Here is a 19,014-nt window from a genome sequence, read left to right as displayed (position 1 = left end):
AGGCTCTAATATGGGCGGTATGAATGAAGAAATCGACGCACACGATACCTATCCTATGCATTCGTTATTTTCTGAAACAAAAGCTAATTTCGTGCCTATTTTCTTGCGCTCCGAAAAAAACAGGTAGGAACTGAATCAATTGTGGGAAAGCTACATAGACAACCTCATTGAAAACGCTGAATATACATATGCTTTTTTTAACTCGAGCATTCTGGGGGAAATATTGCGTGATTTTATCCAAAGGCCAATGCCGCTCTGCCAGCTGCTGCATCCATTTGAGCTGCATCCGTAGGTGTCGCTGTTTCGGTCGACTTTCCTACACAGGTGGCGCTGGGCGCCGGTCCGCTGCCGTCTACCATCGGGGTGTATTTTCACTTGGCTTTGCTGTTGCACTGAAATACGGGCCAGCTCCTCAGCTGTCAGCCTCACACAACTAATATATCGTGCTTAATGAGATATGGGCCGGCTGCTCAGCAGTCAGCCTCGCGCAACTGATAAGCCACTTTAAGCCATGTTATCATATTGTTGAACTACCTACCTATATAGAACCAGTGCTTTCCGCGATAACTAATTTTCGGACCTGCGATAACGATAAAACGATAAGTAAGGTTTGCGATAACGATAAACGATAAACGATAAAAATTTGCAAAAAATTAACAGCCTTAGCGATAAAACGATAAAACGATTACGGTAATTGTTTTGATGATAATAAATCGTTTAGCGGACTGACTCTGGGTGTAAAGAAGTTATTTTTCCCTGTACTTCGACCTTTATTGTTTCCTCGGCCGGCTCCTACCCAGGAGATGGCAGTAACTGGGGAGTGTTCGCTCGGTCGTGGGGATTACCGCTGTGCCAGCCAGCGTCCCCGGCCGCATGTCCACGGGCCTGATCCGCCTTTAAACAGATCCTTCGGTCCGGTGACATGTCCCGAGGGCACGGCCTCGCTTCATGTCCCGGAGCAACCCTCTGACCTGCCGGGCCCGAGCAATCGGGATAGCCCCAGCGTGCTGCGTGCACACCAGTGCGGTGCCACCTGGGGTACGTGACAGGAAGCGTGCGGTCAAGGCTGTCCCGCGTAGCGGGTGCCGAAAACGCTTCGTACCACTGCCGTGTATATAGTGTACTAACCCAGTATGCATGTGTGCTACTAACGACAAAAAGCCCGGGTCGGGCAACAAAAATATTAAAAAAATACTTCGACCTTTATTGACAGGTTTTCATACCTGGGTTTAAATATGACTTTACAGTCTCATATAGGTAATTGTTTTGTTAACAGCGATAACGAAACGATAAACGATTCAACGATAACGATAATTGTTTTTTAACAGCGATAACAAAAGCGATAAGAAATATAGCTTAAATAAGTGTACTTAAAGTTTATTTACAGATCTATACACTTAGCAGATGGCAACAGGTTGCGCACACACACTGTCGCGCGGCATACACTGTCGATCGTCTTCCACTTTTCCATCATCCCGTTTTACATTTTATCGTTTATCGTTCATAATTTTTGTATTTTGCGATAAGTGGATGAGCGATAATTTTGAAAATTTAGCGATACAGATAACGATAACCGATTTACTTAACAGCGATAATTATCGTTTATCGTTTATCGCTCATCCTATCGCATGCGGAAACCACTGTATAGAACGACTTTATGTTCTGATCCCACCAGAAAGTTACTTATCTTACTAGGTAGGTGTTGCAGCCCCGGTTCCGTCAGAACGGGTGCGTCAGCTCCCCTATAACTCTGTGAATGAGTACCAATCGATTCTCCATCACATTTACCTCTCCTCGATCTGGCCCGACAGTGACCAGGTAGCTGGTCAATTACTTGCATGAACGCACCACATGTACCGACTTATTATTATTTCTTAACATTATGCGTGTGTGCAACACGTGCGTTATAAAAAAGCGCGTCAATACATACACGCAGAACGTCTTCAGATATCGGCCAACATTTCGAAATCTGCTCGTTGGCCGTTCCTAGGTTTCATTGCTGCTTGTGGGGGGTTATGCGTCGCCAAGCTTATATCTCCGCCCACAGACCCCTTTAAACATGGACTGTGCACTGGCTTGGCCTAATCGACATTTGAGGCAAAATTTTACAAGCTTCTTAAATCACTTTAAATTGGTAGAATGGCCGCGAAAATTTATCTACAGATTCGTCTGGCCTTCATCTTTTGAATGAAAGTTCTATAGTCATAAACAATTAAATATTTTTGGATAAAATTGATCTTTTGTAGACTCTGTTCTCTATCGCAACTGCAGGATTAAAATATGCAACCGAACGGAAGTGTCCCTTAAGACGACAAACGTGACGCGATATGCAGCGAAATTTTGGAAAATAAAATCTTTCACATGGTTGTTATGCACATCGAAGGACATCTCTGTCCATCTTGCTGTCCATCTGTCAGTTTTTGAAGTGTATTGGTAAGTTTATTCATGTTTTAATTGTTAACACTTCGCTGATATGTAGATTTTAGTAGGCATACATTTTTAAAATGGCACGTAAATGTGCTGTTCTTAAGTGTAGATCTGGTTATAAACAGAAAAAGTCTGTTTTCAAATTCCCTGTGGATAAAACCCGTCGTCAGAAGTGGATAGAGGTACTAAAGCCCCTGAAGCCAATATCTCTGGACTACAGTGGAGTGTGTGAGCTGCATTTCTCGACGGAGAGTTTTTGCGAGGAAGCACTAACAGCCAGAAGAACTGACCGAAAAAATCTGCGTTTGAGACCAGATGCAATTCCAAGCATATATATGCTCCCCATCAAGTAAGTGCCTGACTATACAGGGTGTCCCGAAAGTTTTGCAACATCATTAACGTTGTAAATTAAACACTTCAGAGTTGTCCTTTCCGCTTTATTTAACAACCAACATAGTCACCGCGAAGCCGGGCACACTTCTGGACACGTGATGGCATGCTGGCCACCAGGCGGCGCAGTGTGTCCGCGGAGATGTCTCTCCAGGCCTTCTTTAGCCGGCGCTCGAGCTGACCCAGGTTGGTGGCGGGCTCCTGCTGGTCGAGGCTCTCCTTCATGATTGCCCACACATTCTCTATCGGGTTTAGGTCGGGGGAGTTGCCAGGCCACTCCCCTTTACCCCAAAACCCTGGGAGGTGTTCCGCACACCATTCTTGTGTCCGCTTTGCGGTGTGTGCTGGTGCGCCATCTTTCATAAAAATTCCTTCTGACCTCCGGTCGACGATTTTCTTCTCCGTGACACCGCCATTGCTGCTCTTACGGTTGACCGCCGGCAGAAGTGAGCCCTCCAGAATCTCGGACACGTAGTATGCGGTGTTGACAGTCTGGTTTTTTGGCACCACGTGAAGTTCAGTCAGGCCCTGTGCGGTCATTCCGCCCCACACCATGAGTTTCGCGGGGTGCTTGATGGTTTCAACCGGGGGCACTTCGTCGCGAGATTTCGCCCAGACTCGATCGTTTTGCCGATTTGGCGTGTGCTGGATTTCGAAGATGGACTCGTCGGACCAGATGACGTTCTTGAACTCATCGAAGCCCCAATTTTTTACCCTCTTGCAAAATTCCAATCTTGCAAGCTTCTATTTTCTTGTCATTTTCGGCTGTTTTGATCTTTTGTACGACCGGAAATGCTTCGACTGGGTCATGAACCGATGGACACCCGACTTTGACACCGGGTAACCCTTTCGCGTCAGCCGCGTGGCCAATTTCCTGACGCTTTGGCCACGCTTGCCAGCAGCTTTGGCACAGACGATTCTGGCGACGTTGGACACGGCACGCGGCCGGCCTGAACGTTTCTTGTCGGCTAACGGTTTGCCGTCGCGAAAACGTTTCCACCACCGGTAGACAGTGGTCCGATCGACGCCCAGCTTCTCTGCGACAACCCCCTGCGCCACGCCACCTTCCAGCAACCCGATCGCGCGGGAGCGCACCGCCTCTCTGCGCGTTACCCGTCCGGCCACCTTCATGTCTGCGACTGACCTAAGGTCAGACGGCGGCCGCCCCAGACGGGTCAGCCGTGCCCCGCGGCAATAACCGCCGCTGGGTCGGGTGGGCAGTCGCGCCGTCTACCCGGGACAAGCGGAAGGTTGCCAGTGGAACGTTGATATTAGCGGTAGAGACAAAACATATGGGAAAACGGATGTTGCAAAACTTTCGGGACACCCTGTATATTTTTTTATGTGTGAAACTACCATTTCGTCAAAATATGTAAAGTAATCGTAACGAACTTCTCCAAGTCTTCTGTGACGGAGTGTGTGTGGGTAAATATTTTGCGTGTGCATGGCAAAATCTTTTTCTCCTAATAAAAAGTTTGAGTGCTCATCATCGCTACACCGACTGAACGATTGCCTTGACACTTTCAGCCATTGATACGATTAACAGTGTCTGTAAAATGTACCTTTCAAAATGTTGATATTGGTGACCTAAGGTCAGGCCAATTTTGTGACCTTTTCATTTTAACCGCGCTCTCTGGAGGCTAAACCGTTGATCTAAGGTCCAATCTAAGAACACATTAGCGAAAGAGCGTCAAAAGAGATATCTGAAATGCGGTTTTGCACGACGCTGTAGTTCTGGTTTCCGATTTATGCGCCAGTTTGTCGAAAAATGTTGAAATAGGTCATGTTTGACCTTTGAAGACCTCTGGTGACCTGACCTTTGACCTGACCAAAAAATGACTGAAGTAGTTTCGTCATGATTTTTGACGTTCTTTCGAATGCCACTTGTGTGTCGTTAGGTGGCCCAGGAGCCGAGTTAGATGGAGGGCTATCAATGACCCCCATCAGGGCGTTAAACATCCAGAGGCCCAGCAGGACACGGGTCATATAATATAATTTGTCAAAATTTTATGTCACCGGAAATCATTTGCAGTTTTTCTACTACAACTATCCACTCGATGAAGACAGAGAAAGGAAAATGGTACGAATTGGCGTTCAATCACCCTTTATCAACTAACTGGTAAAAATGCAGTTTTTGCGCAAATTAAAGATGTCGGTTTGTTTAGTAGGCCTCTGGCAACTTTTGGAAGCTGCATACACTCCCAGCCAAAATACATGAATTAAGTAAATACGCATTTCTTTTCTTTTCAGCGACGGCGGGGATGAGGCCGAGGTGTCTCAACGTCCCACGTCGCGCGCAACGCCTACAGCGAGGCGAGAACAGCAGAGGCGGATCTGGAAAAGTCAAGAAGACACCATGTTTCAGGAGGAAATGGTGCTCTCTGCTGTTGAGATGGCCGAGAAACTGGCTTCTCACACTATGCCGTCGGGATTCATTCTCGTCAAGATGCCAGCGACTGAGCTGAAGGAGGACGTTTTGTCCATCCGAATGGAGACCCTGGACGTAGCGCGAGGCCCTCTAGTGGTGCGCAGTTTGACGATATATCAAGATCTGCGGTACCAAATGCATGTGTCTGGCCGAGAATTGTCTACCTCCGCCACGGCCCACTTGGTAAGGAACACAGAACGATTTCAAACCACGTCGGAAGTGCTGAACGTGCTGGCGTTTCTAAAGGCGCAGCCTCTAGAAGAGTGCACAATGACATCCTGCCTGGAACTGCTGCAGAAGCTGGCTGAGGACGACACAACCGACTGCAGAGTCTTCAGTGTGTTCGCTGTCGAGCAGCTCCGACTGAGGACCTGTCCCAGAACCGCCCGCAAGTACAGCCCATCACTCCTCGGAACAGCTGTCATCTGGAGCCGGACAAGTCCCCAGCTATATGAAGAACTCCGAAACTCTGGACTCTTCATCTTACCGCACCGGTCCACACTAAGGAGACTTACGTCTGCACTCAGTGTCCAGGAAGGCCTTGAAATCGGTACGATGAAGTACCTGCAGATGAGGAACGCGAAGCTGACGCCAAGAGAGAGGATAGTAAATCTCGCTATGGACGAAGTCTACTGCGCCCCAACGCTGGAGCTCGCCGGCGGAAGACTGCATGGGGAATCAAGTGATGGCTCTGGAAAAGCGACCACAACGCTTTTCTGTACCCACATTTCATCTGTCGCTGGCAGATACGAGGATCTGGTCACGATGTCACCAGTGGCGCACGTCACAACGCAGGAAATGGTGAAGATGTTCTTCAACGTAGTGAAAGGCCTCACGGAGCTCGGATTTCGTGTGGTCTCTGTCACCACCGACGGACATCGCACAAATCAAAGCTTCCACCGAGCGCTCGGAGATGGCACCCACCCCGAGTACATCGTGAACCCGTGGAGCAGTGATGGGCTGGGAAGAATCTACACGATGTTCGATACAGTCCATCTGTTCAAGAACATCTTCTTTAACTTGTTGAACAAGAAGACTCTTCTCTGCCCGCCGTTCGAAAAGACCGGAGCTGCCCTAACGGTGAAATCTTTTCACCTTGAGAAGCTTCACAGAATGGAGTTCGGCTCTCCAGTGAAGATGGCCTATCGTCTCTCCGATAAAGTCCTCAACCCGACGAGCATAGAGCGCGTGAACGTGAAGCTGGCAGACTCCGCCACCCACGAGACCACCATAGCAGGGCTCATGGTGTACAGTAAGGAGCCTGGGTGCGACGGATTCGCAGACACTGCCGAGTTCCTGAAGATAGTAAGGACTTGGTTCAACATTGTGAACGTGAAGTCGCCATACAAGCACGTGGCCAAAAGGGACGATTTACTCAAGCCCATCTGCCTGGAGAATGAAGACTAGGGTGTCCCAAATTTCATGAAGTTTTCCAATTCACTTAGGATACACCGGGATCCCGTTCCTTGGTTCATTTGAACCTCACACACCAATTTATAGAGTAAACTACCGGTAAACAAGGTTGCCGCTAGTGCTCTGAAGTTTTATTTGCATTTTGGTGTTATATGATAGTGCAGCGTTGTAGTCTCCGAATGCAAAATGGGAAATATGTGTAAGCAACGTAGCAATATTACCTTCTTCGATGCTCAGTGATGCTCAGATCCCACGCACAATGCACAATGATGAAAATCCGGGTTTATGTACGCATACATACGTGTGCATGGTGTGTCAAAAGTGGAAATAGCGGCCCGGCTTTAGTTCGCCAGCCTTGTCAATAGATGGCAGTACCACAATATGGGCAGCGGATCGTGCAATTGACGTCAAATTTTCGTTATCTGCTAAGAATTGAATGGCGGATTTTTTCATGCAATAATCAAGTAAATCGGTCCACAACTTTTCTAGCAACAGAGATATGAAGTCAAACACCCTGCCATGATTTCCATTTCGTTTAGGAGTAAGCGATCAAATAAAGGTCTCAGATTAGTGCTTCACATGTCTCGCTTCAGATCGAACCGTCTGCGGCAATGGCACACCACATAAACGCAGATTGAACAGAATCAAATTTACATTGCAGCTATGGGTATTAAGTTCATCGTACCCTGTCCTGAGACCGTCCACGCGTAACATCACCGTACCCTGCTCCGAGATCCGTCTAAACAAACATCATGCCTTGCTCTGAAAACCGTCTGAAACATCGTACCCTATTTTGAGCTGCGTCTAAAACATCGTAGGTACCCCATTCTGAGATCCGTCTTAAACATCGTACACTGCTCTGAGGTCCATTTACACTCTACGGTCTACACGTAACGTCATCGCACCCTGTTTAATATCTGTCTACCACTACAGACTAGAGATGCCCCAAATTTGCAATTTCGTTACCCGCCCCGCCCCGCAGCTACCCCTTGCCCAACCACAACTACCCGCAAGCTGATTTTGGCTGAGCCGAACCCGCAAAAAACCCGCAATCTTAAAAACATACTTTTGCAAGAAAAAAATACAGCTGAGTCAATGCTAGAGCTATATAAACCTTACTTGCTTCATTGCTGTGCAGAAAAAGACAGCCAAACAAATAGTAAGGACTTGAAATTGCTATGCTAAGTCCTCAGGAAGTGCACACTGGATAGTGGAAAATGAATAATGCATCAATACATTTGAAATTCCTTTCTGAAGAGTTCAGTAAAATCTTTCTCTCACCTTACCCTTCAGCATTGGCTGAGGATCAAAATTTCACTCTGGCTCCCTCTCAATGTTAGGCCTCTGGAATGATATTGTTATCAAAATGAATGTTGATATAAAAAGATATGCGATTTCCAGTTAAAAATTAATAGTGACACAGTGAATAATGAGTATCCAGTCGATCTACACATAAAACAAATCATGCAAAATCCCAGCAAAAACCAACTATAATAACATATATGGCCTTGCAAGTTGCAACTAACCACCAATGAACCACGCATTTCTGGAAACATGCGTCAGAAGCGTCACCAACAGCTGATTGAAAGGAATGTTACAGCGACTAAATTATTGCGGCCGTAGTTAGTCGAACTTGTTGCGAAAACACTGTTGTATAATGCATATTCATGTGCCATTCTGATTAAATTATTTTACACAACAGCTAAAGTTTTACAATTTAGAGGTTAATCACCGGTTTAGAAATAAAGAGACAGTAAATGCTAAATTAAATGTAATGATTTTATAGATGGTCTTGGTAATGCTCTCCGGCTGGTCATCTGTCGGCATACAAATGATAAGGACGTAAAAAGACAAAAGAAATAAATGCGACCAGCTACGTGGTTTTGTAACATGTATAACTGCTATTTTGAGGCATTCAAAAACCGAGACAGAAAAACTGATTGAAAATTATTGCGTCATCAATGACAGCTTTCCTTCGCCTCAGAGACCAAAATTGACGCAGTCAAATGCCAATCCTTGTCAGAATGTCGGAAGTGCGCCAGTATTGTATTGCGTTATGTTTGGGCCGGCCAGTCTATATTTTGATTTTTTGTAAGGGTAATTGGTGTGTTATTTTCGTAATATAGGGTGGAACAGAACATAGAGTAGGATAGGTAATCAATGAATTTGCATCATATTTTGTTTAGCTGATAGCTCTTTTTTATGCCGACCAGACGCAAATAAAGTAACATGTGGCATTTGCTCTGATTTTCAACATCTCATTTAAGTCTGGGTTCTTCCATAATGTATATCTAGTGCACACTGCGCAGTGCACATACAGGGTGATTTTTTTTACTTGTTAAAAAGTAACGAGGTCTAGTGGGGTTAAAATGCAAATATATCTTGCAAAATTATATGCCAGGATGACGAGCATTCTGGGACATTTTGATTTCATGCAGACACGATGCGAAGGAACGTCCATCGTGTATTTTACTTGTGCTTGAAGTTACCCCCTCTCTCACCGACACGACTCAGCCCGCCTGAGCACGTGTTGAACAGCACCATGGACTCTCATACTCATTAGGCGGACTGAAATAGCTCCTATCGCCCATTTTCAGCTCTGCCAGATATTTCCAATGTTTTCTTGTTATATCTGCCATAGCTGGGTCCAAAAACTAGAAGTCTAGGGAGGGCAGGTCGAGGATTTTGATACTGGCGGCCCTGATGGTGTCTGACTCGCTGTTTTTCTTTCTCCCTGAAGACTGATTCTTCAAAAGCTGCTCATACGCCAGATGGACCGTTTGAAGGTTATTTATGACTACAAGCTTGTTCATGCGTTATTTAACGTCTTTCTGAGGTATCTCCTTGATCATCGTATGCTTCGAACTGCCTCAATGCTTCAGAATCATCGTTTTGTGTCGTTCCTTACTGAACGGCGGTGGACCATGCGTGCCCGATTGGTGGGACATTTTCAGGCTCCATTGGGGCCGAGGCCGTCGGTGAAAAGGGACAAATGATGACACCACACAAAATGTCCCAGATTTATCTATCACGTGCATTGCTTTTTTGCACGCGATTTTTCGATTTAGGGACCACCATTGACGTTTACTTTTTAACAGTTAAAAAAAATCACCCTGTAGACTTCAGTTCAGCTTCCTATAAGTTTGCTTTCAGGGTCTTTTATGTTTTATGGAATGCTTTCATCAGCATTTATTTATGCTTAGTAGTTTATTGCTTGTACTTGCTTGTACCCTGGTTTGGTCATTGCCAGACTGTGGATGCTATTGCTGGTTGTTTTCAGTTTTGCATTTGAAATGTGCTTCCTTGATATATTTTTATATTTGGTTCTGTTTTAAAAGTTGTTTTGATGAATATTGTATTGTTAACCTGAGCAAATGCACTTGGCATTGTGTTTTGCATCTAAAAAAAAATAAAAAAAAAATATAGGTTCTTAAGTCTGACCGCCAAATACCCGCCACACGACAAGTTTTGCTTCTCGAACCCGCCAAAAACCCTGCGGGTTTTGAAAACCCGCAGAAAGCGGGTTCGCGGGTTCAAAAAGGGCATCTCTACTACAGACCCATGTAACGTCCTTCTTCGTGTGACCGTAAAGCGACCTGTGCCATGCCACCACCTGGGCCAGCACCGTTCCGTGCTTCTATCCTCAGGATACTGAAATCCTTCTCCTCCACGCCGCAACCCCCCTCCGGGCTGGCCAGGCAACTTTATCTCATGCGGGCTGCTCCCTTGGAGCGGCACCGCTGCTCCCGAGGGAGCACACCCCGTAGCCGGGTGCAGTGAGTGCCTTGGGGCTGGGTGGCCTGTCCTCTGGACGGGCTCAGCCCCGGTGACTCACTAGGGTGCCTGCCCAGACCAATATCTCCCCCTATATCCTATCATCCTCCCGGCTCTGAAATGGTCTCATTGGACCGAAAGGGCCTAACCCAACAAAGCAAAGAAACAAACTGGGCCAGCGCCTGCAGCTGGTCCTCATCTTTCGTTCTGTCCATCATCTCCTGTGCCAGCTTCACTCCGCGATCCGCTCCATCATTCACAACTGCCAGGCTGTTGACGTATTTGTGAACTGCGTTGTAACCTGAGATACTTTTCCATTTTGACAGGCTCTTGCAACCATTCGAGGGCGCACTCATCCATATTATGGATGAGTGCCTATGATTCTCATAGCCGGGTGCCCGTTGCAACTATTCGAGGGCGCACTCATCCAGATTCTGGATTAGTGCGCCCTCGAATGGTTGCAAGAGCCTGTCAAAAAAATGCAAAAGTATCTCAGGTTACAACGCAGTTCACAAATACGTCAACAGCCTGGCAGTTGTGAATGATGGAGCGGATCGCGGAGTGAAGCTGGCACAGGAGATGATGGACAGAACGAAAGATGAGGACCAGCTGCAGGTGCTGGCCCAGGTGGTGGCATGGCACAGGTCGCTTTACGGTCACACGAAGAAGGACCACGTGGGTCTGTAGTGGTAGACAGATATTATAGCAAGGTGCGATGACGTTATGTATAGACTGTAGAGTGTAGATGGGCCTTAAAACAGTGTAGGATGTTTAGACGGACCTCAGAGCAGTGTACGATGTTTAAGACGGATCTCAGAGTAGGATACGATGTTTTAGACGAATCTCAGAGCAGGGTACGATATTTTAGACGGATCTCATAGCCGGGCACGATGCTGTTGACGGATCTCAGAGCAGTGTATGATGTTTAAGACGGATCTCAGAATGGGTTACGATGTTTTAGACGCATCTCAGAAAAGGGTACGATGTTTCAGACGGTTTTCAGAGCAAGGCATGATGTTTGTTTAGACGGATCTCGGAGCAGGGTACGGTGATGTTACGCGTGGACGGTCTCAGGACAGGGTACGATGAACTTAATACCCATAGCTGCAATGTAAATTTGATTCTGTTCAATCTGCGTTTATGTGGTGTGCCATTGCCGCAGACGGTTGGATCTGAAGCGAGACATTTGAAGCACAACCTGAAACCTTTATTTGATCGCTTACTCCTAAACGAAATCAGCGGCACATGAAATCACCCACATCAAGATTAAAACTGGCATTGCCTTCTATCCGGTAGGCACGCACGCAGTCGCGCCCGTGCGCGCGCGCACACACACACACACATATACACACGCACAGAGGCATACGGGCCCGCACACACACAGTTTCACACGTATGTATGCGTACATAAACCCGGATTTTCATCATTGTGCATTGTGCGTGGAATCTGAGCATCACTGAGCATCGAAGAAGGTAATATTGCTACGTTGCTTACACATATTTCCCATTTTGCATTCGGAGACTACAACGCTGCACTATCATATAACACCAAAATGCAAATAAAACTTCAGAGCACTAGCGGCAACCTTGTTTACCGGTAGTTTACTCTATAAATTGGTGTGTGAGGTTCAAATGAACCAAGGAACGGGATCCCGGTGTATCCTAAGTGAATTGGAAAACTTCATGAAATTTGGGACACCCTAATGAAGACGGTCTGAAGTACCTGGAGAAGTTTGGCGCTCTGATGGAGGACTGGGATCGACAACCGGGAACAGCAAAAATCTCCTCTGACACTCTTCGGGGTCTCGTCCTGACATGCAGAGGCCTGGTGGGCCTGTCAAAGTACCTGCTGCAGGAGTGTGATTTAGAGTACGTCTTGCTAGGTAAGATACAGTCGGACCGCATAGAGGGTCACTTCGGCCACCTCAGAAAACTTGCCGGTGGCAACTTCTGGGCCAGCCCGCGCCAGTTTACAGAAGGCGAGGCTATCATCCGTGCCAAGAGCCTGCTGTGGCTGTCTGGGTACACTCCGGATGAAGTAGCGGAAGATATGCGGCTCGTTACTCAGCAGCGAGAGGAGAACGACCACCGTGTGGCAACAGAGCTAACACAGATCGCTGCGGAGTCTCTCCCCGCTGAGGAAGGACCAGAAGAAGGCAAGGACGCGGTGTTTCACATGGCCGGCTACTTGGCCCACGCTGTGCAGAAGAAGCACAAATGCAACCCTTGTCGTGACCTTCTCGCGGATGGCCATCGCAAAATTTCTGTGAAAATAGCATTCAGCGGAGCTGAGGAGCAGGAGGCTGCCGCTACATTCACAGACCTGCTGAACCGGGGAAAGCTGCTCCAGCCATCTGCCACTTGTCTCAAAATCACTGAGGACATATGCTCCATCTTCAGGTCCCTGAGAGTTCAGGCTAAAACCCGCGCCATTTTGTTTGGGTGCACAAACCCCAGGAGAGTGTTTAAGGAGATCTCGCTGAACCTCTTGGAAGAAAAAGAAGGCTCCCAGCTGGAGTGCGCGGCTGGTCACAAACTCAGCAAACTCATCTTGCCCACCATGGCGGGGGCGCTGTTCAACGCTTGCGTCTCCAATCATGCCAAGGACCTGAACAGCCTAGCACACGCCGAAAAGAGGCCAAAGCAAGCACAGGGACGCGCTGGTCGAAGAAACTCGGATTCCGACAAGATTCGAAAGCTGACTGGATCGAAATGAGTGAACATTTGAACGCCTTCGTTCTCCGGTACCTGATCTCAGGTTCTCAGGTGCATTCAGACTTCGGGTCAGAGTTGGGTGGGAAACTACTGAGAGAAGTAAATAGGAAGGCATGCATGTGTATTTTTGCACAATACAAAATAAACTACTCGCAGCATTTTTTAATAGTTTTCGTTTGAAAGGTGGGGTGTTTAACTAAGCGTCAAGTTTCGAGGAAAACGCAACTTTATGCGGGAGTCGATCCCCGATCATTAAAGTGCAGGGGTCGCCCCCCTCGCCCTGACCTCTCCGTTGGCCATGTCCCTTAGAATAAGTTAGTTGCGTTTCTTTTAAAGCTATTGTGATTATGAATTATCTAAAGCGCAACAAAAAGCACCGAATCGAATGTAATGCTAGGTTCATTGTTTACATAGGAGGCAAAATTTTGCCTCAAATGTCGATTAGGCCAAGCCAGTGCACAGTCCATGTTTAAAGGGGTCTATGCTCCGCCTCGTGATTCTCTGTTTCAACAGGAAAAAATGTCTATAAAATTAAATCTTCAAATCACTTGAATCAGATATCTTTTCACAGCAAAGATCATCTGTGTGCCATTGGTTTCAACAGTTCATTAGACATTCCAGACCGAATTTAATTTACATTTTTAGCAAACTAGCTGATTAGCAATTCACCGCATAGCCCTGTTACGCAACTGGATTATCGCTTGGTCATGATCTCGGTCGTTTATAATCTGTACCCTATCGCTATATTTATTATCCGTGGTCTGTGTTACGCATGGGGTGCGGCCTCGTGGTCGATTCAATTGCCACACAAAGCTTAATAAATCAGTTCGCTACCGCGAGATCAATTGATTCCGGCGCACCTGTCGCAATCCTCGCGCCGTTTATGGATTCCATCAGGCCAAGTCGAAATTAGTTTGTGACCCTGTCCGAACAAACGAAAACAAATCAATGCGCTCGTGCCGCGCCGGTTCGCGTGGGCGAGCTCAGTTAGTCGGACAGCGCTGAACAGGGTTTGAGCACACAAAGAACCGTAAAACAGTCTGGAGGGCGTTCGTGTGTAGCACATCGGGCGGTGATCTGGCCGAGCCCCGGTGTCAGACTGGCTTACCCACTGGACTGACAATCGTATTCTCGTAACTCTCACAAAGATCATCACTCACCCGGCGAGTGTGGCACTCCAATCGACAACCGTCACTAAATGACACCAAATGAGACGCGATAGTGCGCGCTTTATCGAAACGTGTTTCCCAACTGCCTCAGCCAGCAATCACGCTGTCTGGGCGCTCGCCGAGATTGATTAAAACCGTACTGTCACTGCTGGCTGCCAATGGATGCCCGTCTTAGTCTCGGGGCACATTACTGATGTGGTATATCGCATACCATTGGCGAATGTTATTGGCATATCAGCCACAAAATCCATGCTGTGAAGAAGCGTCTGCTGCCTGTGGCCTTACCTTGTGACTGCGTTTCGCACATTGCAGCGTGCAAATAAATGTTCATTGTGCAGTCCCTGAAGCGTTCAGCGGTCCTTCCCGACAGGTCGCCGCTCGTAGATCACAGCATCCCCCGACCTCCTTTATAATGACTCAAACAAACATTGCCGGCGGCGACGGCCGCTTCTAAAACTCGGGTGGAGTCGCCCATCCAAGACGTTTCCATCATAGGAAGGAGCCAGTGGGGGCGGTCCGTCCCGCCGTGCCCCCGGGCCAAAGTGAGCCTCCAGCCAGGGCCAAGGACGGGGAAAGTTTTGTATACCTCCCACCGATACTCCCCGTTTCCATGCCGCGGACGTGTGAAACCAAACACAGGTGCCCGTGAGACCGGCGGCGGCTGTCGGTAAGGAAGTTATGTGGTGAATGCCGAGCGCCGTCCATTATGGGGTTTATACGTGTGTGGAGCGGTCGTTAGGGGCGACCACAATAGCGTCCGTCACGCACGTTTCATGCCGTGTGCCGCGGGCGGGTTGTGATGGGCTGCGGGTCCGTGTGACCCGCGCCCTCTGAAGGCGGTTTAAACTTGCTGCAGGCTCACGGAAATTTGGGATTCCAGGATGAAGTGAGCCGGGACGTGGCTATGACCATCGTCGCTCAAACCGGTCGGTCAGACTCAGCTCGCTCTACATAAACAGTCGCAAAGGCGACAATGCTCAGCCGAAACAACATCCCTATTTTTGTTAACTGAGGGATTACTGGATAACAGAAGAAAATAGCGGAGTGTATGTCACGGCTGCCATTAAAATCTCGGCATCTCTGGCGTGCCCATGGCAAGCAACATTTTTTTATAAGTGCCTAAACTGACCAAGGAAGAGTAATGTGATTCACGAATCTCGGATCCCTCCCACGCGCACTCCCACCAGACCGCGTAACCGTTCACATCAGACCACTTATCATGGCGTGCTCCAGATGTCGACATTCGCGGCGCGTCCTGCGGCAAGGAGACGATCCCACCGCACCGCCGAAAGGAAAAGTAAACGTCTAATCAAGATGCGCCCGTCGCCAGCCAGGCCAATTGCTCGCGCGGCTGGAAGGCACGGGTGTGCCCACTTTCTCACCTGAGGGACGGAAAAGTTCGGTGTCTTGGGAATGCGCCGCTGCACGTTGGAGGGCATTCAAAGGACCTCATTACAGCTGTTTGGTTGAAACTGTCAGCATCAGGTGTGATACTGACGGCTAATGGTGCATGCATTTGTTCAGGTTGATCGTCTTAATCCGTGCAAGTTCATATCATTCTATCAGAACAGCGAGATTGTGCGAGGAGGTTCTCACATGCAATAAAGGGCTAGGACGCCGATGGCGATGTTCGCTTCTTCCTCACCAAGCAAAGTCAGCTAACTTTAACCAGTAACCAGTAAACCACCAAGTCTCATAGGCTATTTAAAAGCATCGTACGTGTAAAACTTCTCTTTCAGCTTCCGGATCTCAGAGTCGAGACATCATCTCGACCGATACCGGTTTACGAGGGCTTAATTCGATTATAATCTAACCATCATCGATAGCTCATAAAAAGATGACGTTCAGCCGATAGTGCTCACCACTCTCCACGTTGAATTGCACCTTTATCGGGCACCTGTGCTGTGCGCGATGTGAAGTTCACCAGGAAAGTTCATGAAGTTGTCAGTGTCAAATCTCGTGCCGATGGGATGTGACTGATCTTACGATCCTGCGTTGAAAGGACGTTTCATAGTGACTGTGCGTTTAACTTTTTATATTGAACCTAGCGTTGATAATTGTCTTTGACAAGGGTCTAAGGTGCTCGATTGTTAACACGACTAAGTGAAACAATGCAGCGCTCCGGTGCCATCAGGAGAAAGGAGCGTCCAGTTATTTTGCAGTCGCAAATCTCGGTGACTTTTGAACAAGGTGACGACTCAGAACCGCGCGCTAATGACCGTGACTCGGACACGGAGTGCCACGACTCTGACCCTGCTGGAGACGAAGCTGAAGCCCTGTCCGAGTGTGGCGACCTTGTTGTCTCTCCCGGCGAACATGCTGAACCAACAGGCCGCTCATCGCCGTCAGTCGATGCGGCTCCCGTCACCGCGGGGGACATGTCTGACTGCCGCTCCGACGGAGCCGATTCGGACAGGTGAGGTGTCCTCGCTCCATATCCCGGGTCACCGCCCACAGAGGATCTGTGACTGGCTACTACTCTCGGCCCTAGTAGCAGCCCCATGGTGCCAATCCGAGGTGTCTGAGCACCGCGTCCTTAAAAGAACCAACACCATTGCGGGTCGGCGCGGCGGTGATTTAACGTGTTAACAAACGGCGGCATGAGCCGTGTGTCGTCATACCTCTCCGCTTCTCACGGGTGCCCTCTGCCGACTCCACTTGCCGCTTCGCTCTCATTGTGCGCCGAATTAGCTCATCTATTTGTGATATAAATCTCATTATTCAGAGCTGTCGAGAGCGCGGAGCCGGCGGCAGTTGCGGCGCGCGTCCCTCCGCCCAGCCGCCGCGCCGCGCCTCTCGAGTGGGTCAGATCGCTAACTTTGGGCAAAACACGCACAATTAGGGCACCACGCTCACTTTTAGATGGTGATAAACTGTTGTTTGCTGAGGTGTATGTTTAGCTGATGGGTATGATTTTGGCCCAAAGGTTTTGGAAGGATGTGCCCCGATGGATGGTGGTTTTTAACTTGTCTGACATTGCCGTCTGTCATTTTGTATAGGGATATAAGGCAAAAAGCGTCGTTAAATGAATGAGGAGTGAGTGAGAGTAAGTGAGACAGAGCCATGTCTTTATACCATTCATGGCAGCTTTGGAGTTTGTGCCCGGATCGCAAACAGCGAAGCTTTCAACAAGAAGTAAAGCTGTATTTAGTGGACAACTGTAAGAAACGACGTAACGGGAAAAAGCAATTATTTAACCCCATACAATTTTGACATTCTGGCATGTCTTAGAATGCATTTCATCAATACCTATGTGTTTTCCAACATTTTTTTTTTTTAATGTTAGCATCGTTGGGCTCTAGATCCCGTTTAATGCAGCTAACTTCGCATTTTATGATAGAATAAGTTTGATAATTTCAAAAATAACCATTCTTTGGTTCTCTTTTACTTTGATACAGGCACAGTGATGTATTGTTTCTGACTAGCCATCTTCCCATGTGATTTATAGATGAATAGGGCTTTTATCCTCAATGACAGCCGCAGAATTCTAACCCATGGGAATTTGATCGTTTTGTCGATAATATTTGTCATACTATTACAGCTATCGTCGTTTGATGTCGTTTTGCATTGCTCTATCGCTATGTTGTTATGAATACTTATCTATGAGCATGTCGACATTAAAATGAAAATAAGCGAGTTTAGATATCACTTGCAAAAGCATAACCGGAAGTTAACTCAACATCAAGCCAATCAATGAAAGCCAAACGCAGCAGATGCTTAAACTTATCAAAATGAAGGGAAATGAATGCTATCATTGATAATCTGTAAAGTAAAAGATGAATTACTGCATCATTTGGTTTTAATGTCTCGAAACTTATAACAAATAAGATAATATTGATCGGAAATAATTCTGAACTTTTATCTGCAGAAGCATCAAAGGGCTAAAAATGATTTGTTATGTCATAATCGTACCTGAAGAGTACTCAAATTTTAGGATATTGCTCCCAATAAAGTTAAGTAAGATAACGTTTTGTAAAGTTCATAGACCAGCGGAACGTTGTTTTTGCCCGCGAGAGATTGCCTACGGACACAGATAAAAGTGATTTGTTATGTCATAATCGACAATCGTCTCCCCTTACTTGAAACCTCTTGTGTTATAAACTTTCTGATTAAAGAAGAATTCAGCGTTTTGGCGATATAATTTTTCTTCGACGGCGCAAAATGAAAGGAACATGACCTCGGCCCCTTACCAAATACCTACGCTTGCTCATGGCAAGCTTATTGTCCCTAGTACCTATTTATGATGAAAATACATGTCTTGGGCTGGTATATAGAAACACGCTGGACGGATATATGTGTGAGCATCAAACTAGTCCATAACACCGATACGGGAGTCTGCGTTTGTTCGATAACTGCGCCCGCTAACACCCACCGATTACTGGGATATTATCTCCAAAACCCACCGAGAGGATCTCTCTATCCGTGATGCGAGAAAGCGGAGAAGAAAGGCGGTTTTGTCAGCAGCGAGTATCGATCGCGGCAAAACTGACGCGCCGCCCGTCTAATTGGGTGAGGACGGCTCTGCTCACTGTGTAATCAGCTGACGAGCGCGGCGGTCTGTGACGTCACTGGTCGGGGCTGATGAGCGGCGAGTTTATCTATCGCCGCTGAAATTATTGAAGGAAGCTGATCACTGTTTGCTTTTTTGTCGCAGGGGAATACCTTAATTTAACAAGTTTGTTGGTGGGGGATCGGTAGT

General features: G+C 47.4%; 1 protein-coding gene across 1 annotated transcript; it reads left to right on the top strand.

The window, feature by feature from the left end:
• Positions 1-5,173: 5,173 nt before the first annotated feature.
• On the top strand, positions 5,174-6,652 carry LOC122387180. Its single transcript, XM_043377104.1, has one exon. It carries the CDS (start codon positions 5,174-5,176, stop codon positions 6,650-6,652), a length of 1,479 nt encoding a protein of 492 aa, XP_043233039.1.
• The last annotated feature ends 12,362 nt before the right edge of the window (positions 6,653-19,014 follow it).

The sequence above is a fragment of the Amphibalanus amphitrite genome, unplaced genomic scaffold, assembly GCF_019059575.1.
Source record: "Amphibalanus amphitrite isolate SeventyFive unplaced genomic scaffold, NRLGWU_Aamphi_draft 000276F_arrow, whole genome shotgun sequence".
NCBI classification, from domain to species: Eukaryota; Metazoa; Arthropoda; class Thecostraca; order Balanomorpha; family Balanidae; genus Amphibalanus; species Amphibalanus amphitrite.
Note: the sequence above shows the minus strand (reverse complement) of the source record. Positions and strands in the feature narration are given on the sequence as shown.

Bases quoted from the DNA above. Each gene is read 5' to 3' on its own strand.
- LOC122387180 (XM_043377104.1), top strand. From the start codon at position 5,174: ATGTTTCAGGAGGAAATGGTGCTCTCTGCTGTTGAGATGGCCGAGAAA.